At 53.6% G+C, this 23,745-nt stretch overlaps 1 protein-coding gene across 3 annotated transcripts in view; it reads right to left on the bottom strand.

The window, feature by feature from the left end:
* The window catches only part of LOC143674935 (uncharacterized), an 85,003-nt gene that overhangs the window by 47,975 nt on the left and 13,283 nt on the right, over positions 1-23,745 (bottom strand). For 2 of the 3 annotated variants that reach the window (XR_013171289.1, XM_077151342.1), the window contains exon 2: positions 5,319-5,482. Coding sequence is in view for 2 of the 3 variants with exons in the window: in XM_077151342.1 (XP_077007457.1) it covers positions 5,319-5,482 (164 nt within the window). In the remaining variant the exon portion in view is untranslated. Of the gene's footprint in view, positions 1-5,318; positions 5,483-13,290; positions 13,466-23,745 lie in introns of all 3 variants that reach the window. The other variant, XM_077151343.1, reaches the window with a different exon arrangement.

Raw genomic sequence — 23,745 nt, 5'->3', positions numbered from 1 at the left:
CTGTTGCCCCTGACAGGGCACTCTTCCCTCAGATATTAGGGCAGCTCACTCCCTCACCTCCTTTCTGTCCTCACCCCAATGTCACCATCTCAGTGACCCCTGTCCTGGACACCACACCTAAAATTACAAACCATCCTCCCCCCCACCCCCACACTCCCTGGTCTCCATGCCTGCTTTCATTTCCTCCATAACACACCACCAAACGAGTATTTTAATTCTTTATCTCTTTTATTATTTGCCTCTCCCCACTAAAGTGTAATCTCCCCAAGGGCAGGCATTTTTGCCTCATTTGTCCTCTGATGCATTTACACCACCTACCATTATGTGGTAGTCTATAATGCTTGCTGAATGACTGAAAAATGAACAACCAGAGGTTAGAGGTCGATATTTGGACCACCACCTCTTCTGGATCTGAGCCCCATGCAGTTAAGCACCGCCCACTCTGGTGGGCTCCTCACTCACTTGTGTCCTCTCCTCTGACCCTATTTGATCCCACCCTTCCCCAGCTCTGCCCCCTATTCTAGTACACTGAGAACCTAAGCATTTTCCCTAAAATGCATTTCCAGGTTCTGCACTCCCTGAGAGGTGTCCTAAGGGACTCATCTCAGTGTCACCCCGACCCTCCCCTACCAGCTGGGACTGCCACTCTCTCTGCCCAGGAGCAGCGAGGGTGGGACGAAGTGATGGGGGAGCTTGCAGGGTGTGCAGCTGCTGCCTGGGCCCGGCTCTGCTGCCAGCAAACTCCAGGGCTTGGATTGTTTTGACTTGAGTCGGTGAAGCTGAAATATTGAGTCACAACGGCCCTAAACTTCATTACCAGCTCTTAACACAGATTACTACAGGAAAAAAAAAAGGTGCCTTTAATTGCTTTTCCCGATTAGCATTTCTGGAGAAGAAACTAGTGATTAATTACTCCTTCACTCTTCTCATCCCCTTTGGCCATGGGGGTCCCGACCCAACTACCAGCTCCCACAAAAAGGCTCAGGGTCAGAAAAAGCTCCTGCTCCGGAGAGAAGGCAACAAGAACTCAGGCCAATGAACCAAACTGGAGAGAAAACTTGGGTGGTGCAGGCCGGGCACAAATCCCAGCCAGCCTGATTCACCAGAGAACAGCACCAAGTGGCCCAGGGCAGCCAGCGGGGCTGGCACCCAAGGGGCCTCATGAAGGTGGGCTACCTCCTGCCTCCTGCGGCAGCTCTGGGCTTGAGGAGTTTCACCTGGATCGAGTCTACCATCTGGGAAGAGTCCAGAATGAAAGAGGCCAGGAGGAAGCTAGTAGTAGACAGACCAGAAGGAGCTTGGAGATCTGCAGGAAAGGACGAGCATTCAGCCTGGCATGTGAAACCTGACATTGTTCCTCCAAGCCAAAGCTTCACCCTGAGACCATAGACCTACTCAGCTTTGACTCTCCAAAGGCCAGGGGTCATTCCAGCCTTTGGCACAACCATATCGCTAGATGAGAAGTCACCTAAGCAGCCCTGGACAGTGCAAGCGATGTGAAACCTTCCCAGCCCCTCTTCCCTTGGATCTGAACTAGGTGGAACCCAACAGCTTCCCACCTCTCCTAAGAAGACGGAAGTCATGAGGGAGGACTGAGGAAGGAGTGCAGGAGGGGAGTCTCAGCAACATCAGGTAGGCCTACTACATAGATTAGAAACCAGAAAGATCAGTAACTCTTCCCAAACCGGTCACATCTCGGCCCAGTCCAAAGGGCCTGGGACCCTGGATTCCACTCACGCTCCTGAGCCTGGTTGCACTCATGGGAGAGGGGGGCCGATCCGGTTTCCCCTCAGCAAGCATCTCCCTCTCCTGATCCTCACCCCTCTGCACTCCACAGTCCCACCCCGACTGCGTGCTCAGGAGCTGCCAGCCTCCCATCAGATCAAAGCCCTGCAGAACGGAGTTAGAACTGTCCAGCCCAGTTATGAGTGAAGGTCATTGATCTAGTGCAGACTCTGGAGGCAGAAGGCAAAGCTCACATGGATGCACAGACACATAGCCTGCCCACCCCACCCCACCCCCGACACACCCTCCCCGGGCTCAGCCAGTGTCTGAAGGCCAGCAGTCACACCCAAGAAGACCTGCTGACACTGCCCCACCCCCACCCCCCTGGAGGCACAAGAGGCACCAGCTGGACACGTGGGACATCCCATGGCCCCCTGCCAGACGTGCCCAGCCTACCCTTCTGCTCACTCTCCCTGGAGGTCAGGCCTCCAGAGCTTTCCTGGAGGGCTGAGCTGCTGTACCACATACTGCTTCACACTTGGGACAACCCCATCATCCCCTGCAAGACTACCCTTCTCCCCCCTACCCGTCACTCCCCCTGGAGGTCAGGCCTCCAGAGCTTTCCTGCAGGCTGAGCTGGCCCATATGGCTGGGAATATGTTGCCCGTTTGGGCAAGTGCTCACCGGGGCCCTAGCAGCTGGCTGTGACAGCTTCATGCTTATTCCAGCCCGACCTCTGGCTCACTATGCAGGCTGCATGACAGTACCCAGGGGCTGCACAGAGCCCATCCAGGGGGGCTCAGGGATGTTCTCGCCATTGCAGCATTGCTGCTGGGATTGACAGCCCCAACCTGGCCCAAGCAGATGCTCTTAGGACCCAAGAGAGTAGAGCCTCGTGACAGAGTCCCTGGGAAAAGAGACCGTGGTCCGAGCTCAACTCTGTCTGTTACCTATGGCAATTCATGCCTCCCCAGTCCTCCCCATGGAGGGACTGCTAGGACTTGGCTGAGAAGCTGGGCTGAAGGCTAAGCCAACTCTGTGGAAATGAGGCGGTCTTAAACTGATTTTTTTAGTCCTCAACACTAGTGAACTGAGGTTTCCAGTACCACATGGGTGGTACTGGAAAAGGTACACAGATGCTTAGCCCTGGAGAACACAGATCACAGTTTCTCTCTAAGGGGAAGGAAACTACACAAACTTCCAGGCCCAGCACAGGCCCCATGGAACAAAGGCAGAGATTTCAGGCCAAAGGGATGGAGAGCTCAGAAGTCCTGGCCGGCTCCACTGCTTCCCGCTAGAAACAGTGCCTAGGACGAGCAGGTCTCTGGCCTTCCCTCCCCAGTGCTGGCCATGGAGGGGAAAACAAGCCTTTCTAAGCAACCAGCATTGGACCCAGGACAGTGCTTGGCACTGTCAGGTTAGGTGGGGCAGGAGAGAGGGGACACTCTCCTCCAAGTAGGAGGCTTATGGTGCTGCAGTTATCCTGGGGCCTCTTCTTCTTCAACCCACTCAACTCTCAGCAAGCCCTGTTCACACTCCCTCTAACACATACACAGACTCTGCCCACACCTCTCCCCTTGTACCTTCCAGTCCCAGCCACTACCACCTCTCATGGCAACCGCCTCCATGGGGCATCCAGTTTCTTCTCTTACCACAGCTTCAACCCATCCTCCACTAGGCAGCCCCAGCCATCTTTTAAAAACTCATTGGTTTTACCTCTCTCCTCCACTTCAAACCCTCCGATGGCTTCTTGTCACCCCGAGAATAAAAGCCTAAATTCTTCCCTGACATCATAAGCCCCATAAAAGCTGGGCCTGGCATGTTCGCCTCAGGGTCCCTCGGCCCTTCTCTGTCCTGGGGCTGAAGTGGGCTATACGAGTGCGAAGACGCGGACACAGCATTCCCTCATGGAGTCCTCGGACTTCCCAACCTTCATTATCAAGCCCAACCTGGCCAGTGCTAGGATCTGGGCGTCCCACTGGACCTGTGATGCCCATACCCCAAGCCAGGCATAAATCCCAGCCAGCATGGCCCCTGGGGGTCAACGGGCATGGAAACTCCGAAAGGGAAAAATTAATGAGCATGTTTTGCCCAGGGAAAGAAGAAAACAAAAAGACTGCTGCCGAGAAGAGACTGGGTAAACATTCTCCCCTTGCAGGGGATCTGCAGGCACCTGGCAGGCTGCTCACAGGAAGGGCTCAAACGGACGGGCTTTGGAGGACCAGCCAGAGGCTCAGGGATGCTTGGATCTGCCTTCCCAGGATTCATAATCATCCAAGGAAGCAGGGTCAGGCAAGAAGAGCCCAAGAAGACAGTAAAGAGGAACAGACATGAGAGCCAAAACCAAGCAAGTCTTCAGCTCCACCAAACTCCCCACTTGGCTTTTTCCAGGATCTAAACTGCCCCACTGCCTCTCAGGGAATGGCAGTAGCACATCTTAAGTATGGACAGACCGATTTCTGGAGCGTGATCACATCCGGGACACCAGGAAGAAGTCTCAGCCAGCTCCACCACAGCAACCCAAGGCCACATTTGCATCTGATTTGCAAATCCCTGGGCTGTTCCCAGGGCTTCCGGCTGGCCTGGCCCCACCCCCAGCTGGCACCGCCTGAGACAAAGCAGGCCTGCAGCTCTGGGGAATTTGAAACCCCAGTGGCACCAAGGCACCCATCTTTGCTCATGGTTCCTCCCCACGAATTCAAAGTCCAGAGTCACAGGGCCTGGCCACCAAGGGAGGGGCAGGACACATCTGCCCATGGCACCCAGGCAAGGGTGAGCCAGGGACACTGACTTTGGCCTGGCACCCATGGGAGGAGTGGCCCCAGCATACCCCTCTCCAGCCATTCTCAGCCTGCACCCTTTACAATCAGTCTCTCTGATCTAAAGAGAATACTGAAGAATGACCAATATGTGGTGAGTCACCTACTGTCTATCAATAACCCCCCCACCTCCACTCCCAGATACCTCCAGGGAAATCCCTAACAGCACCAGCCCATGTCCTAGCCACCTCTGGCATAAGCGACTGCCTTAGGCAAGTGGCTATACTTAAGTCTGGATCAAAAGGCACCTGCAGCTTCTCCTCTCGAGGAGGGTCCTGCCTGGGCTGGAAGATGACCCTAGAGAGCCCAGCAGGTCATCCCAGACCTCCTCCTGCACTCAGATAAACTCAGAGTGGAGCAGCAGTCTGTGGACATGCACCTACCCTCCCTGAGATGAAGTCCAGGGATGACCTGAGGCCTAGACCCAGTAATAGTGTCCTATGAGTCTCAGGCCTCACCTGAAATACCTGTATGCTGCTGGCACTGTTCAATGTCATGCATCGGTAATGCTGGGAGGATTCTAAAAGGTCAGTTATTCCAAACACTTTATTTTTACAGACAGGGAGACTAAGGCCCAGAGGCGAGGCACTAGGGAGTTGGCAACAAAGCCAGGAATAAAATGGAGACCCTGGGCCAGAGTTCTTTCCTTGAATCTATATGGTTTTCATTTCCACCTGTGCTGCTTGCTCCCCCGTGAGAAGCAAGCCCCTAACTGGTTGACCACAGCTCCCACCCACACTTCTCAGTGGCATCTGGGCAGTCAGGAGCAGCTACCTTTGCATCCCAAGAGGCTGGGGCTTGAAGTCCATTCCAACACGCACCGCTGGGGATCGGCGGGCTCCCCTTATAAAGGAGGGGCTGATGGCTGTAGCAGTAGCAGCTGGGAGGCCGGGGTGGGGACGGAGAGGGTCTGTCTTCAGTCGGCAAGATCTGTGAGCCTATCAAAATGAGAAAGGAAAACAGAAGATCAGGCCACAATGTATACCCACAAAGGTAATCCACGCAAAGGACAATGGAGGGAAGGTTCAAGCACCCTGCGCAGTAACCAGCCAGCTTGTTAAGATTCTCGGGGCATGGCTGGGGCACGTGCAATGACTGACCCTGCAACCAGTGCACTCTCTGCACAATTGTTAGGCGATTGCTACGCAGTTGTAGCTCCTAATAAGAGAATCAAACTAGCAGAAACAATAGGAGACCAATGAGGTACCACCTCGGGTAACAACAGCGTGATCACACCCAAGGCTGGGCACCTGGGGTGAAAGGTCAGCCTGACAATGGAGCAAGTCAACACTGGAAACCAGATTAGACCCATGCGACCCAACCAGCTCCTCGGCTACCCCAGCCCCCACTCCCTCCAGACGTTCCCTGTGCTGGCTCCAGCTGCTCCCATGACCCCACCCCCCCAGCCAGTGGCCTGACGGGAGTCTCTAAAAACAGAATCAACAGGTGTCCCTGCTGATACTTAGGATGGCGAATTTGGCTTCATCTCTTTTCCTTCTCCCCTCTCTACTTTGGTACAGTGCTATTCCACCTTCTAGAAGAGAAAAGCATGCATGTACCCACTCTCTGAAAGGGGACTGATGTGATTCATCTGTGATAGGTGTCAGGCCAAAAAGTGTGATCCAAGAAAGTTGGTGCCCTGCGACAGCAACCTTTGTGTCAATTTAAGCAAATATTGTGGTGTTTCCATGGTGATTCCTGTTTTGAATATCCACTGCACTCACTTTTTAAAGGGCTTTTCCTGTTTGCATTTCAACTTCAAACCTGTAAATATTTTTGGCCTTTTTAGAAAAATGGACGTATGTGCCTGCAAACAGACACACGCCTGACCACAGTGTATCACCCCTGAGACCTGGAGGTCGAGCACCACAGGGACAAATGTGGTGTGAAGGGAGGCACAGCGAACCCAGAGGAGGCAGCCATCCGCTCTCAGGCCCACCCTGCACAGGGAGCTGGAATCAGGGAAGGTGGCAGCTGAAATTCCAGCCCTTGCCCAAGGACTGCAGCATTCACAGTGGCTGTGTGTTCCCCTGCGTGTGACGGTGCAGGATCAGCCCTGACTGCACGGGGTGGCATGGTGTGGGCAGCTGCCAGGCAGGTTCTTCAACTTGGCCCAGCCCTCAGAGTCCCCCGGACCTCCCTAGAGGACATGGGCCCCTTCTCTCCTGCCTTCCAAGTTTGGGATGTGAGTGGAAAGGGGAGTTGGTGCTTTGAAGGCAAGGGCTTCCAGCATCAGCTCCACCCCACACCTCTGCAGTGGGATGATGCTACCGGGACAGATTCCCAGAGGAAAGCGATGACAGCAGTCCTGGGCTCGGATCAGCCCAGCTCCCTACCCCACCCTCAGCACCATACAGGGTTAATAGCGGGTTTCCTGGTTTCCATGGATTCCAGCCAGGGCCCTAATGTGAGTTTCGTGTGATTTGGGGGAAGTGGATTTCCTTTGTTTTCCAGTTTGGGAATATTTTTTTCTTTAAAAAAGAGGAAAAAACACTTTAATGGGAACTTCAGGGCCATTGGGAGTCTTACTACTCTGGGTTCTGACACTCCCTGCCATTTAGTCCAGAATGCCTTGAAGCCCTGGGCTGCCCACCCGCCAACAAAATAGCTCTCAGTTAGAGGAAGGGGTGGCCTGGCACCACCTATAGCTTCCTGCCCAGCTTCGTCTCCTGAGCTCTCCATTCCAGTATTTCACCAAGCGACCCCTACCCCACTTAAAAGCCTGCTCTGCCAAAGGGACAGACACATCTCCCCAGAGACAAGGTCAAGAGAGATAGCTCCACCTCCTGGCACTTGACTCCTCTGGCAAAGAGCTTAAAAGACAAGAGGGTGACCACACACAAATGGTGAACAACCCCATATCCTAGTCCTGCTCTGAAGTGGGTCCAGTTATGGGGGCAGAGTAGTGTGCCAGAACCCAGCGGAGCTCTCTGTCACAGGGGCCTGATGGGGCAGAGGAGTTTCTCAACTTTGGCAGTAAGAGCAACTGAACAATGGGTGTAGCCAGGCCTCCTTGTCACCCTCCCCCTCAGCTTTCCCCATTCCTGCCAGCCCCCGGCCCGGCTGGGGTGAGGCCTTCCTCCGGGGCTGTCCCCAACCAAGTGGCCTGACCCATTTACCAAATTGGGCACAGGCCCCGGGGCTTTCCATAGACTGGGGCCCTCCCATGACACAGACCAGGCGGCTGCAGCAGAGCACTGACCCATAACTGCACAGCCCAGGGGATAGGTCTCACTGACCAGGAGCTCCAGGGTGGAGAGGTGAGAAGCCATGGGGGATTACAGAAATACCACTGGTCCAAGAGTCAGAAGACAGAGGTTTGAGGCCCTATGCTGCTACGTAGCCCCCTGTGGGCTCTTGGACAGGCCACCTAAGCTTCCTAGGGCAGCCATCTGGGTCTCTTGTGGGAAGGATCAAGAAAAGTGAAAAGGTGTTAAGAAGTGCTCTAGAAATGCCCTGATCGTCACCACTCTCTTCTTCCACGTCTCTTCTAGGCAATCTTCTAGAATCTACCCCAAGTGGGCTCATACGCCCCTCCCATCAGATCCTCATGCATCCTTCATCAGTACCGGACTAAAGTCATTTGTTCACGTGTGTCTCCCCTGCTGGATCTTTAACTCCTCCGGGGTAGGGACTATGTCTTCATTATCTTGGTGTCCCTGGCATTTAGCACAACAGCTGGCCCACCTTGGGCAGCACTAAGTATTCGTGGAACTGAACACATCCCTGAGTTCACGTGAGTCAGAGGATGGGCCTCACACAGCTTCATCTCTCTCATCCGAGAATTTTGCTCACTCTCCACACCCTCCCTTCTACTGAGTCCCCCCGATTCCCCAGCCATATCCTGGTCTCACTCCCTCCTCCATTAATACGGCCATGAGTAACCCACTGGTTCCAGGGACCATTTCGTCACTCCAGCAAAAATGGACCAAGCTCCTATTGTGCACCAAAGAGCCTCAGGAGTGGAGAGCACATGTGATAGGTGGCTTCACCTCTGCCAGTAAGGCCTACCTGAGAACCTGCAGTATTAACTCACAACGACTGAATGTCTTCTACTCACCAAGCATAGCGCTAAGGGCTGTGTGCGTGCGATCTCGATGAATCTTCACAACACGCAAAGGTGGGAGCGATTATGGACCCAGTTACAGGTTAGGAAGGGCAGGCACAGGGACAGGAAGTGATTTGCTGAAGGTCAGACAGCTTGTGGGCACTTGAGCCAGGCATCGACCAGGGACCAACAGGCTTCCAGGCCCACCTCCCTTAAAGGTTTGTCCTCCTCCCTCCTCCAGCCTCTCAGCAAGCACCCACAACCTAAGCCATTTCCCCTCCTCAATCTCAGTTTTCCTTCAAAACAGGTCTCCATCAAATCCCCCAGAGACGTTAGAAAGCACCCAGAGATCACAACCAGAGGAGAGGTAAAGGCACTGCTCAGGTGCTTCTGGCTGGGCTGAAAGGGAGGAAGGTGGGGCCCATGGCAATACAAGCCCACCTTGTAATGGGGCACCCTGCAGTGGGCATTGCCTCTTGGAAGAGGAAGGGGGTGAGCTGCCAATGGACAAGAGGCTACCCAGGAGAGGGTTGCTCTGAATTCTCCCCTTTTCTTCACTCTAGACAGGGGCAAGCCAAGGGGGACACAGAGACTTCTGCTGCCAGCCCCACCCCCTGCCACGGACACCCTGGGACCTCCCACTGCCAGAGGCCCAGGGCTGGGGAGTAGGACTCCATGAAGTCCCTGACTTTAATCTGGGTAAGTGTATAGGAACGGGGGCAGCCATCATCTCCCCAAAAGAGAAGACACTGGAAGGTGGGAGGAGAGGCGCAGAGGAAAGATAAACATCCAAGAGGATCAAGATTGGGCCAGGGTGGGGAGAGGACAGAGTTTTAATGAGATTTCACAAACCACCCGGCATGAAAACAAAAACATAGACATGTGTATTGCCCAACTTCGGGGCTGTATGGAAAAATTAAAAAAAAAAAAAACCATAAAAAAATCCACATCTTAATACAAAAATCCTACGATGTGTTGTGGCACGAAAGTGTTTTTCACTGCATTTTTCATCCGTGATCTCACATAGCCTAGGACGGGGACGCCCAGTGCAGTAGGTATTTGATGGTACACAAACAGAGCAAACACATACAGAATTAACCCAAACAAGGGCAGTAAACATTCAAATGGGTCCACATGGGCATCTCAGGGCTTTGGGTGGCCCTAGAGATGGCTACCTTGGCTCCACGAATGGGCTCCTTTAGATTTCACAGGGAGAAATGAATGGGGCACAGACACAGCTGAGATGGAAGGGAACAGCAGGGTTCCGAATTCTCAGAATTTCACCAGCAGAACTCCTGGGCAGCTGGTTCTGTGGCCCTTCTGCATACAGGGTTCTGCCTTGCTGCCGAGCAGGGGACAGAAGGGGGATGCGCACCGAGAGGCCCAGAGGCCCTTCCTGCATGCCACTCACCCCACAGTTTCCCCTCCCCCTTTTTAATTATTGGATGAGTTTATAGAGCTGTGTGCCAAAAACAATCAACTCTAGGGAAAGGAGTTACACAAAAAAGGGCGTGTCGCCAGAGGGAGACGGATATCCATGGAAACACCACCTTTGCACAGTAGCCTGGGTGAAGCCAGGTGGACAGTGTGGGGGTGGGGAGAGGACACTCTATCCAGGGCAGGACCCTGGGAAATGCTGCGGTGGCAAATGACCGAACGGAGCCAAGCACAGGAGGGTCAGGAAGTGGAGTCAGGTTCCAGACCAGCCAAAGACCCCCTGAAAGGGCAGGGCTAATGGAATAAACACTCACACACCCCACCACTACCACCACCACCACCACCATCTTAGCAGATCCCTGGGGTAGCAAATCATAGTGGTTAGAAGCACAAGTTTAGAAGAAGCACAAGTTTAGAGCCCAACTGCCCAGGTATGAGTCCTACTTCTACCACTCATGGGCTGTGTGACCCCGGGCAAATTGTTTTACCTCTCTGTGCCTTAGTCTCCTCATTAGTAAAATGGACTTAATAATAGTTCCTCATGCATCTCTCTCACATATGGTTATGAGAATTAAATGGCTGAGGATGTGTAACGTGCTGGGAAAAGTTCCTGGCACATGGTACGTGCTGTAAACATGTGTTAAATAAAAGAAAAATAAATTTCAAAAAACCTAAGTGAGGGGAAGGAGGAAAAGGTTTCCAGACTCTTTCACAGGAGAGGAGGAAATAGCAACCGTTCGTGTTTATTGAGCATGGGGTTCTATGGATTTCAATACACGTGACATCACAAGAACCCAATAAGGGTCTTTGATAACTGAAGAACGAAGACCCAGGGCTGTGATCCACCTGAGGTCACTCACAGGTGAGTGATTTGAACCAGGACTGTGTGGGCCCCTGACCAACACCCACGGCCAGAAGAGGAGGCAAGGGAGAGAGGGGATTTAAGGACACACTCGTTCTGGACTGGACTTTGATGGATGCACCCAGCGCAGGGCCCAGACTCCTTCTTCCCAAACTTACAAAGCAGAACAGAAATCCTCTAACCCAGGGACTGTCCACGGAAAACTACAAAGTTCAGGGGAAAGATAATATGGCCAAGAGGCTGGGTGTCCACATACCCCAGGAGTTCCCATCCCAATCCTGACCCTAGAAGACCCCACTGGGCAGGAGGTCCCTAGAAGGAAGTATTGCAGAGCGTGGGGGCCCCCTCTCAGCAATGAAGGCTGAAGCCTGGGAAAGGAACTCGATCCCAATAGTAAACAACCCAACTCTGCACCTCCCCAGAACAGAGACAAGTGCCCGCAGGGGATGGGGCACTGGCAAGCAGTGCATCCCCTGCTGCAAGGCCAGGAGGCAGGAGAGCTGGGATCAGAGGCTGCCTGGCCTGAGAGGTTTGGTCCTCGCCCGCTCAGAGACAGAGGCCAAGCAGGCTTGGTGGCTCAGCAGCCATCGACCACCCAAACTCATTCAGATATTTCCTCTCTCACTTGCTTTTTAAAAAAAAAAAAATTTAATGTTCTCTATAATTCATCTGTCCCAGACGATAATCGATAGAGCCCGTAATGAAAATCTGAGCCATATTTTATAATCCGCTGCGAAGAGAAAGGGCCACATCAGCAGGTCCGGTTTCCTTGCTCCCCATCTGTCTTGTCCACTGCCCCGGGGATTAGACCCCCTGCCGGCCCTGCCCACAACCCTCCACCCAAGCGCTGCCCAGGGCCCACGAGCAGGCGCAGATGGCCCAGCTGGAGGGAGGCTCAAGCTCCGGCCATGACACCCCCCGGCACCCCCCCATACTCAGGCCACCAACTGAGACATGGGGTGGCCCCTGCCCCCTGCACCTCCACCCTGGAATCTCTCGTCTTCAGTCAGGGCCTTTCCAGAAGCTTGAAGACCCTCGCCCGGTTCTCGGGGAGCCAGGTCAGCCCCCCCACCCAGAAAGGCCTCCCCACCACCCGGGGGTTCCCTAGGGGGCTCTCAGGTGCATGTAGGACCCTGGGGTCAGTGGAGGCTGGGTCACCACTGTTGGTTTGTACTACCTCAAGAAGGTCCCTCCTCTGCCTGGTGGCCAGCCCTGAGGCACAACCTGGGGCACTGTGGGATGGAAGCGCCCCTGCGCCCAGTTAGGGCTGACTGAAGCCCACAGCGGGAAAGCAGAGCCCCGCCCCTGGCCCTGGCACCATCCCCGGGAGCCAATCAGCACGCGAGGAGCCACTCCTCCCAGAGTGCCTCACTGCCTGGCACCAATTAGAGAGCGCCAAGCACGTGTGCCCGGGACGGGTACCCCAGCGGAGCCAATCAGAGCCCAGAGGCTGTTCCCACATCCCAGGAACAAGAACTGAAGCCAATGAGAAAAGTGCAGCTCGGCACCAGCCTGGACTACTATGCAGCCCGGAAGACCTTGTCACAAACCCAGGACATTGTTACATGAGAAAGCCAGGAGACTACTGTTTAGGAAGCCGTCTATGGGACCGTTCCTACTCCATCTCATCAATGGAAAAACATCTTGCTGAATAAAAACTGTAAAAGCGTATTGTCCCAAGGCAGTGGGACAATCATTATTAACAAAATTAACAAAAACAGTTAACATTTACGTGTTCTGTGTGCTAAGCTCGGTGCTAGGTATTTTTTATGTGTATCATTTCACCGGCCCTCACCACCCTACCACAGTTCTGCTATCATCAGCCCCACTTTATAGATGAAGAACTAAGTAACTTACCCAAAGTCGCACCGCTGGGTGGCAATGTTGGGGCTCAAAGCCAGGTCTTCCCAACCCCCAGCCCACACTTCTAACTACTACACTACATATGTTTCAGTGATTTTCTTTATACCTTTTTGTATTTTCCAATAAGCCACAAGCATGAGTTACAATCAAGGAGAAAATGTATTTTTAAAAAAGACCCTCAAATGGGGTGATTCCTTTATCCCCAGGAGCAGAGCATATGGAGAAGTTACCGGTGCCCCTGACCAACTGGACTCCCACCTGAGGGATGGAGCCACTGGCCTGATCACAGGTCTCCTGGGTCCCACGTGCTCCCGCCACCTAGCTGTCCCATATGGAGGAGTCCCTGAGCCTAGAGACAATGCTGGGCCTTGGATCCCGCAGCACTGGGCTTCCAGTGGGATCCAGTTTCCTGTCAGCCCCACCCGGAGTCACTTCCTGACAGGTTTCTCAGCAGTTTTGCAATCCTCCAAGTCGACATCTTAAAAGAAGGCAGCAGGACATGGGGCTGTTTGCAATGGAGAACGCAGGTCTCTCACTTTAGACCATCCTTTCTGCCACCTTCTAGAAGAGACAATGTTCGCAGGGGAGCAGGAACTCTGGGCCAGCGACCCCAGCCCTGGGACATGCTGTCTGGCTTTACGGGGCATGGAGAGACATGTTTTTCCCAGGAGGTCCAGCCATTAGCCCGGTCACACCCTCTTGGGATCACCTCTAGGTTCAGAACAAGGGGAGAAAAAAGAAATAAAGCCCCTGGAAGGGTCAGTCCCCAGCAATCACTGAGTCCAGCTCCAAATGGAATCAGGGAAGATTCCAAGCTGTTTTTTAATTTTTTTTCCATGGCACCAACTTGAGTGAGGAGCAGAGTGGATTGCCTTACCGGGCCTGGTCTCCATTTTAGCTTTTTTTCCTTTTTTCTGCGATGCACAGATTGTTCCAGCTTCTGGGGGGTGGGGGTGGGGTGGGGGGTGGTGCAGGATAAATGTCCTTACTCAGAGATTTTTTATTATTATTATTATTATGGATTTTTGGTTCCCCACTGTCTGCAGTTCTCTGTCATATCCAATCTACCTGAAGTTCCTCCCTGGATTTATTATTTATTTTTGGGGTTGGTTTCAGGTGCTTCTAGTTTATCAAACAATCAGCCCTGTGAGGTACGCTGGGTGTTTCCAGAAATTACATCACAAAAAAATCATGCAATTAAAGTGTAAGGGAAAAAAAAACATTGCTGTTGCTTAATTTTGTATTTTAATTAGCGACTTATTGTAAACGTAGACTTTTAAAATGGAGGCGCCTAAGCAAAGCCAGTAAACAAGTTTTTCTAATGAATGCAATTCACCCCTTCCCTCCTCCTCTTCCAGCTCACCGGCCCAAATGTTATCCTCCAGAATTTCTTGACCTCCTTTTTTTCTATTCCACTTCTTGATCCGTATCTAGCACATATTCTCAAATAAATTCGGGAACCCTGACACCGGAGACCCCCGAGGAAGCAGTGGCTTACAGAACTGGCCAAAGGAGCCTGAATGGGGGTGGCACCGCCATGGACACAGCCTGAGGTCCCCCACGGCACCCCTATCCCATCCCCAGTCCTGCTTCACCACGGTCCAAACCTTTTCTGCTGTCCCAGAAATCCCTCTGCTCCTGAGAGTTCACTCATGTCAGGAAGGGAGAGAGGAAAAGGTTCGGTGCGGCACAGACTGCCAAGGCAACTGCATAAGGTGGGGCCCTGACACCTGGAGCAAGATGAGCAGACCTGGAGAGGGAGGGAGGCTGGGGCTGTTGGGAAACCCAGGAGACCTCGGGTTGCCTGGAGGAAGGAGAAGGAGAACAGGAGGGAGGAGGAAGAGGAAGCCCGGAGCCCGGGAAACAAAAGCTGAAATCAGAAAGGCTTGTCCAGTTTAAATGGCAGCTCAGAGAAAGAACACGTCCGTCAGAGCCAGGAACCTTCTAGAAGGGCAGATCAGACTGCCACCACTGGTCAAGGCACCACTGTGGGTCCAGCCTCCTTCCTCCATTCAGAGAAACCTCACGGTTCAGAGGCAGGGGAGGTGGGGCTAATTTGCCTCATTTTTGCTTCCAGCCTAATTTTTGGAAGAGAAGGCTAAGGCAGGGGCAGAGTTTCCCTGCTCTCTGTTCGGTTCTGCCATCCCAGGATGTCCCATGGAAGGGAAGAGTCCAAGAAGCTGGCTCTGCCCCCATCAAGTCTGGATATTGTCCAGGACCTCAACATCCCTGTTCCCCGGGGGGCACCTGAGCCCTTACCCTATCCCAGCCCCAGAGGCCAGGCCAGCTTAATGAAGGCAGGGTGCCCACACCTCCTCCCCAGGGCCATGGTCTCCGAAACCACCGCGGCAATGCTGCAGAAGAACAGGTTTGCTTTATGGACTCTCCCCCTGGGCAAGCCAGGTATCCATATTCATGGGCAGCACCCTGCACTAGGAGTTTTTATTTTGAATGTAAAAAATTATAACAGGGGGCTCAGGAAGGGCCATCGTTTACCTGCTCACCCCCATCTTAGCCCGTCTTCAAGCTGGGTTGCCTCTCACCCAAGCCCCATCTGGGATTGCCCCCAACTCACCAAGGTGGTCTCGTGACCACTATGCAGGGGAGGGGAGCTCTAGAATACCTGGTAGCAGAATCTAGGGCCCCACTCACTAAGATTTCCAAAGAAAGGAAGAAGGGAAGGCAGGAAGGACCAAAGAGAGGAAGAGGCAGCCCCTCTATGTCACCCTGCAAGGGTGGGAACCCAGCCCCAGCCTGACGACAGGTCCCACTCGGTTCAGCTTCAATGGGAAAGGAAAGCGCCCATCCAGCATCCGCCAGGCAGGGATGTGGGCACTGAGATTAGGAATCTGGGAAACCACCTGAGGCACCTGGCCCTGGGAAGACAGCAACAGGATTTAGCACCTTCTCCTGACTGTCTGGTAGACACCCTGCCCCATCTCCACACTCCACCAGGCAGCCTCCGGTCCTCAGGTGTGCTGGCGACAGGCAGGTAGAGGCAGACGTGGGCAGAGACAGGAAGGGGTGAGTGTGGGTGGGGAGGTGGGGGGTGGAGCTGGCCTGGGAGGACAGGATGGGTGGAAGCCAAGCCAGACAGTCAATGAGACAGCTGACAGGTGTAGGAAGGGGGTGGGGTCGGTGCGCTAGGGAGGAGAAAAAGGTAAGTTAAGGGTTCGGAAAACCCAGGGAATGCCACTTTTAAGTCCCAGTGGGCTCAGCAGACTGGGAGAAGTCAGAGTCTCGTGGGCTAAATACCTAGCAGTTCTGAGCCCCCTTCCTCCCCGTTAAAGGGAACACTGGGGAGGAGCGCCAGACCAGGCAACAGGCTCCCCCAAACCAAGCAGGACAAGGCAGTGGGTGGGGGTCCAGCTTCCAGGGAACCATATATGGCAGCAGCACACTGCCGCCCTTCAGGGTCACCTCTCCCCAGCACACATGCCTACTCCATGGCAAAAAGGAAGTGAAATCAATCAAAAGGTAGCTTGCTGCTACTCCAGGCTGGAGCTGACACATGAAAGCAAGTGTTGGGAAGATGCAGGGAGGGCGGGGAAAGGAATACGGGCCTGGGAGCTGCTCAGAGGGGACTCAAGTCTCGGGGCAGTCCAGGAGGAACCACCTGAGCTCCAATCCCAGCCCTGAAATTGAAGTTAAGAGATGGAGCAGGTGCCTACACGGAGGGCAGGCACGCCTGGTACCTCCTCCTGCCCCACGCCCAAGCTGGGCCCACCGCTCAGCCTCTTTTTCCCACTTTCATCTGCTCTTGGATGTAATTACAGTTTCTGATTGAAATCCCCCTGGAGTATAACCCCTCTGATCCTAGAGGACACAGACGGGTGTCCCACACACACCCAGAGAATCCCAAACCAATTCAAAAGCTAAAAGACAAGCTGCATTTGAACTTTCTCATCTTTGGCTTCTGCTGGCAATACCTGCAACCCCACCCAGGCCTGGACCCCCTCCCCCAGCTCAGGTCCTTCCTCTCGGTCCCGTGGCCACCAGCCCACAGCCACCAGGATCTAAGCTACCAAGGCTAGGAAGAAGAGATGCCTGGCCTGCTACGGGGCTGGATCTTGAGTCCCTCGTGCCTCCTGCACATTCCCCAAACTCCACGACCCCCAGAAATCACACCCACACCCCCTGATCCAAAAGAAAACCAGAAGCCCAGATGGAGAATTTTCCTGCTCCAATAATACCCAATCAGACCGCTGGCATCACTGCCTGAGGCCAGTACAGAACCCTCTGCTCCAAATGCCAGCCTGCAAGTGCTTGAGGAGCCATAGGGAGAGGTGGGGACAACAGGGGCCCCGGCAGCCAGGAACCAGTGCCCACCCTTCTCTGCTCTGGCGCCAGGTGCCTCGTGCTTCATGGGCAAAGTCCCCAGCGCTCACACCTCCACGGTAGAGGGAATCCTCGAGTGTTTTCTGCCATCATTTCTGCTCCAGCTTCGCTTACAGAATTTCTCCTCCAATTTCTCAACTCTGGCCGTGCCAATATCAACAGTTTGAATCTTTGCATTAAATACTTACACACATGCACACACACACACAACACCCAAACAGGAAAGCGAGGACACACTGGGAAAAAGAAAAAAACACACAACATCTAGGCTTGGGGGTGGACTCCCGGGCAATAGGGCATGCCTGCTGCAGCCTCGCCAGGTGTTGGAACACTTCTGGTCCCCTATGCTTTGCGAGCGGGTCCCCCAGTGTGTCGCTTCAGGCCATGGCTGCTAATAATTTTTCAGAGATAAACAAACTGGTTTGGATAAAACAAGAACCAACCTGAATTCTTCGCCCAAAACTCAAAATGAAATTCTCCTGTCCCTTCTCCACTCCCTCAAGCCGTCACCCCACCCAGTTCCCCAAAATTCAGATGACTGGAGTTTTGTTTTGCATGCAGTTCCCCAGCTTTCTCTTTCATGAACGCTAACGTGCCTGGCATGGTTCGTTAAGCCTCACGTGAAGGATGCTGGCTTATGGCAAAAGTCCTGCTCCCAGCTTCTCAAGGACAGCTGGGTCATGGGGAAGCCTGGAAAAGGGGAACAAGCGTGAGGGCCTCTGATGAGCTTCTTTCTAGCCCGGATCTTTCTTCCTGGCTCCTTTTAGGCTTTCCTCCAGATTCCTTTGGTTCCCTTCCATCTGGAGTCCCTGGTAAGAGTGTGTGTGGATTGTACATCTGGTCGCTCAGCTCTCCTGGGGGGTTCGCCGGGTTAACGAAGACCCAGTGTCGGGAAAGAAAGAATGATGCAGCCCTGAGACCTGACGTCCCACGTGCCTGGCGGCCAGCTCGAAGTGTGACATGCCACCTACACCCAGAGTCACTCATGCCTGACCGGCCCTCACCCAGCACTCTGTCCCACCCAGCCAGGCCCCAAGTTCTCCCTCCCCATGGGGCCCTCACTGCCTTCTGCCCCGAACTAGCCTGAAACCTCTGCCAGGGCTCCCACCTCCTGAGTCCCCATCAGTGGGGTCTGCTCTGTGCCGTAGCTAATTTACACCCTCCAGGGTTTAAAATAGCAGAGGCATAAATGAAAAGTCCAATTCCTTCAAATTTGCATTGTAAAACCATCCTTCAACTTCCTTGAAATAAATTTTACTATTTTATTAGTGCAAACAAAATGGTAATAAAACACTAATACAGCGCCTTGTATCCAGGGGAAGAGCTAAAATTAACACAGAGCGAGCAGTGTTTGCTATTACATTCAATTACCTTTTTACTTGAGATTTACATTCTCATCCCCTTAATCTCCATAGTAGTGGCTTCAAAAGCATCCCTGCGCTTGGGGCAGGCGGCAGCCTCCCGGGCTCTGCCCCTCCGGAGCCCCCGCAGCTGGAAGCCAGGCGTCCAGCCCAGATGGCGCTCGCCCCGAGCGTGGGGCCCTCCCCTCTCCCCGCAGCTGCCTCTTGTCATGGGGTACTGCTGCTCACCCCTCCTCGTCATGTTCTCCCGTGTATCGGCAAGCTGACACCCAAGGGCTCTGGCACTTTCAGACACACAGGCATTAAGAAGCAGGTGTACGGGGCTTGGGCGGGGGGCCTCGCTCGCCGAGGCTGCCAAGGCTCTCCCCGGGACAGGCCAGGGGCGAGTTGCTCACGGGAGCCCTGGGGAAACTGGCATCTCTGGTTGGGCAAGTTGTGGGAGAGAGCTTATTGCACGGGCACAGCTGGGGACTCCGGATGCGGCAGGAAGCTGAAGCCAACCCGAAGTGGACGAAGCAGAGAGCAGAGCCAAGGTCTTGGGACGCAACTGCTTTCCAGTGACTGGAGGTAGGGGTGGACGGCTAAAACCCCTGCACCCCATCTCATCATCCAGTGCTCTTCCCTCAACACAGATAGCCCCTAAACCCAGAGGGCCAGTCACCCCAACATGGCCACAAAGCATTTGCTCCTCTCCAGGGTGGGGTGGGGTCCCTCTTTTCCCCTGTAAGGAGAGGAAAGCTGAATTTCACACCTGGAATGATCAGCCTTGCCCTGGAGCCTTTGGGGGAGATGACCAGGTTTCCAAACAGCCCAAAGACCTGGTCCTGGTCCCCAACCTGTCACTGACTTGCAGCCGTGTGACCCTAGGCAGGTGACATCCCCTCTCTGCACCTCCATTTCTTCATCTGTGAAACAGGGACAACAATCCCCATCTCGTCTCCTTTGTGGGAATTGTCACGATGACTGAACATCGTGAAGGTGCATTAAAGCCCCTCCGAGCCTGAGAATCCACTCCGGAGACAGCCACGTCAAGGGGGCACCACGGAAGCTCCAGGAGAAGGCTGATGGGGCTAGGATGGGTATCAGGGACTCCAGCACTGGGGCACACGGAGAATCACATGTGAGGGCATGGCCAGCACCGAGCACCTGTCCCAAGCTGGGCTGTAACACACTCCTGTGACTCTGCCTTGGGCCCCATAACCTCCTAGCTCTTACTGGTCAAGCCACTGCCCAAGAAAAGACCCTGAATTATTCTTACAAAATAGAGGGAAGACTCGTCCATCAGTCCAGGATCCAGGCCAATGCACAGTTTCACCCAAGGGGCTGGTTTGGGGCAGGAGCACAAAGTAATACACGCGGAAATAAATGTCAGCTCCCCCCACACCAAAAAAATTTTTTTTTCTTTACTCTGCCTGGCTATTTATTACAACCAGGAAAAAAAAAAGGGATTGCCACTAAAGAAGATACACACACAAACATACACACACACACGTACACTTACATTCCCAATTCTCTCCCAGAATCTTTCTTCCCAAACCTTATTCTTAAAATGTCTTCCAGCAGGCACTAGGAGAGAAAAGTCCTGGCCCACACAGGGGCAAACTCTCGCCCCTGATCCGTATGGAATTCTGAGTCCCACCAGCAGAGAGAAGCTTCTGGAACACCAGTAGCTTAGTGTCTTCTTTAAACCCAACCGGAAGTGAGGGTAAAAGCTGTCAGCAGTGAGTGTTACTGGCCAGAAAAGCCAAATGAAACTTCTGCATCCTCCAGAGACCAGCCTGACTTCCCTCGTTTCCACCTAGCCCACCAGCCCCAGGCCTGGCTTCTGGGGCCCCCACCCCCACCCCCAGCCCCACCCACACCCATGAGGTCCCCAAAGAACTTTACCCGTGGCAAAAACCCACTGCAAGGAGCAAAAAGAAGCAACCCCACACACAAAACACGGAGAGTTCTATTTGGTTCAAACTGGTCCTCTGCATTTTTTTCCTCTTCCCCAACCCCCCCCACCACCGGTGAAACAAAAGAAAGTTTGTTGTTGAGGTTCAGACGTTTCTTGGGCCTTGTCCGAGTTCCACCTTGTTTTTCTTTTCCTTTCTGCCTCCCCCCCCCCACCCCGCCTTCCCTGCCTCTCCACCTTGAATAAATAAAGCGCCTGAAGCTGGCATGGGCTGGTAAGGAAAGTACGAACTATCTCATAATTTTATAATTTTTTTTTTTTTAAACACACTGGCCTAGGGTTTTGGGCAAAGGACAAAAGCTATTGTTGAGCAGCACAACACAAATGTCTGAGTCACCGATACGCCTCGGTTTCTGGAGATCTCATAGGTTTCTGTGGCTGGCACAGCCGGTGAGCTCAGCGCTCTCTGCGGGGGCCGTGGGTGCAGGCGCCCTCTCGCCTGGCGCTGCCCTGCCCCCCCACCCCACCCCTTGCCAGGGCTCGGCATGGGGCTGACACCTTTGCTTTGTTGGTTTTTAATCACGGGGTGGGGGCTGGGGGTGGAATTTAAATAAAATGTCGTGGAATAAAAAACAGATCACCGTGGCCCCACCACCCCAGCACCATAATTCTCCTTTAGGAGGACAAGCTCTGCCCACAAGTACTTGTCTTTTTCCACAGTTTCTATTCGCATTTGGCGTTCGATGTTTGATTTTGTGTGTGTGTGTGTGTGTTTCACCCGATCATAAACATTTTTCCATGTTTCGAAATCATCTTCGGGATTTTTATTTGTATAGGTGACACAGTATTTATCCTGCCGTGTTATTCTTGGGCTGACGCGATGAAGCAAGATGGGGGGGGGGCGGTTAGCCTGCACCTTGAATTGAATCGTTTATCCGCCTGATTCAAGCCCAGGTGGGGGCTTTGCCCGAGGGATCCCACACCTTGGCAGTGGGGACCTGGGCATGGAGGCTCCAAGGAAGCCCGCAGAGGGGCCGGGGCCGGCTGTAACTTGCGTGTCCACTCTGACCTTCAGGCCCCGCAGCCTGCACTTCCTTCTTTCTAAAGCGCCCTGGCAGCAAAAGGCCCCTGACCACACTCAGCTCTCCATTTTTATATCTGAATATCTCAAAGCACTTAGCAAAGACTTTCATTTTCTCATTACCCCAAGGAGAGGAGGTCATTCGGGAAAATGGTACAAATATTCCCATTTGTCAAAAGCAAGAAGGAAGCGAGTTAAAAGGAAAATTCTACCACTTAACTGGACAAAACCAACCTGGGAGGGAACGCGGGGGTCCTGCCTGCCTCTCTGTCCGCCAAGTTCGCTTCATCTGACAACTTCAGGAACCTCGTTACCAAAAAGGTGGCTCTGCGCCAAAAACAGGTTTCCATTTTGCCTGAGAAGCAATATCTCCCCAGTGGTCCCAGCTCAGGAGACCCTGGCACCTCACCCTGGGTCTCAACCAAAACCATATTCTCTTGTGATTATTACGTAAAAATATGCATTATATAAATACATATATACAGTCACCAGACAAACAAAATGTTAGAAGGAAATGCATGAAATACTAAACAAGGTGGTATGATGATAGCAACGTTATGGACGAACTGTTTTCCTTTTATCTATTTTCAAAGCTGGTTAAAACACGGTTATATTTTTCCAGTAGCTACGGGTTCATAACCACAGCAAGCTGTGTGCCAACCCTGGCTCTCCTTTAACGCTCTGTGTGAATATAGCTAAGTTGCTTAACCTCTCTGAGCCGTATTTCCTGACCAGTACATGGGAATTGAACCACCACCTGTCTGGTGTCTTTCAATCCCACAAAAAGTCACGGCACAGGATCTGACATGTCAGCACTCAGAGAACGTATTTCCTTCCTCATTTGATAAAATAAAAACAATTTAAAAAAAGCAAATGCAAATCAGTGCATTTGCTGCTCCTTGGGGACAAAAGCAGGACCCCTCGTCTGCACCGTGTCTGATTCCCCCACCTCCTTTCAGCCCTCTCCCTACCCAGGAAGGCCCCAGTCCAGAAAACGCAGGATGGTGGCCCCTGGCTCCCGTCTGACTCACCAGGAGGGTGAGGAGGGGGCTCTGGGATGAGCCACGACCCCCTCCTCTGACCACGTTCACCAGGAGAAGGCCCAGGCGAGCCCCTTGGGGAGCAAACAGTATTGTGCAGCAGCTCAGAGGACGCGCGGGGCGATCCCGGGTTTGCACCTTCCTGGCAGCTGCCCTCCGGGAACAGATGCCAGGCAGCAAAGGCCACCTGCTCCCCGAGAGGGCAAGGGCCACAGTCCCGTCTGCCGAGGAGACGCAAAGAGAACCAAGATGGTGGCCAGCGCCCGGCAGGTGCTCCTCCCAAGGGCCGAGCAGGCTGGGTAGCCCAGGGGCTGTCACCTCAGGGACACACAGGCCCAGCCTGCCCTCTGCTCCCACGGCTTTGGGAGAGTTCTGGTGGGCGCAGCCTCCGGCCTGGGGCTCTGGTCTGCCCTTGGGGGTCTCTGGCATTCTGCCTTCCTGATGGCAGATGGGACAGAGGGAGCAGTAAGAGTAACAGCTGTCAGGGTAATAGCAGCTACTCTTCATGACCATGTGCTAGGCATGTGCTAGGTGCAGCCATATGGTAGGCACTAGTGTCAGTCCCCTTTTACAAATGGGGAAACTGAGGCTGGGAGGGCTGGTGAGGTGGCCAAGGCCCACAAGGGGCCAGGGCTTTGAACCTGTGCACTTACCCTCTATTCTACTACACCTCTCCCTGGTGGGGGCGTGGGGGGGGAGTGGGAGAACTTCTCCCAGCAGCCAGACTCCACTAGGCCTTTTCCAGAAAGGGGCTCCTGAGAGGCAGCCCAGCCACAAAAAGAGTAGACAGTAATTTTGTCCAAGGGAGTGTTTCCCCTCGCCTCTTATCCCCCAGGAGTAGGTGACGTGTGGCGCCTCCACAGAGAAAGGAAGGTCTGGCTAACAAGATAGCATTTTACAAATGTGGGGTGTGATGGGACGAGCCTCTGCAAGGTGGCAGTATTTCCCTCCCTGGCTCTCTTGAGAAATGTTTACATGGGGAGGTCTAGGGACGTGGGACCACCGGCAAGGCCCGGTATACGTAAATACCTGTTGACTGATGCACTGATGTGGCCGTGGTGGAGAGAACTGTGGGTGGCAGGGGTAGGGCCCTGGCATCTAAAGACCGTGGACACTGAAAGTCTTCTTTGCAAACAAGGGACGATGTCAGCCCAAAATGGTGCAACCCTCGCTTTTAAAATTAAAACTCATCTCTGAGGGGTGGCTGGACGTCAGGAAGGCCCCCAACGCTGCCCCCATAGCATGGACCACCAGCTCCCCGGTTGGTGGGGACA

This window comes from Tamandua tetradactyla, chromosome 2 (genome assembly GCF_023851605.1).
Source record: "Tamandua tetradactyla isolate mTamTet1 chromosome 2, mTamTet1.pri, whole genome shotgun sequence".
NCBI lineage: Eukaryota > Metazoa > Chordata > Mammalia > Pilosa > Myrmecophagidae > Tamandua > Tamandua tetradactyla.
Note: the sequence above shows the minus strand (reverse complement) of the source record. Positions and strands in the feature narration are given on the sequence as shown.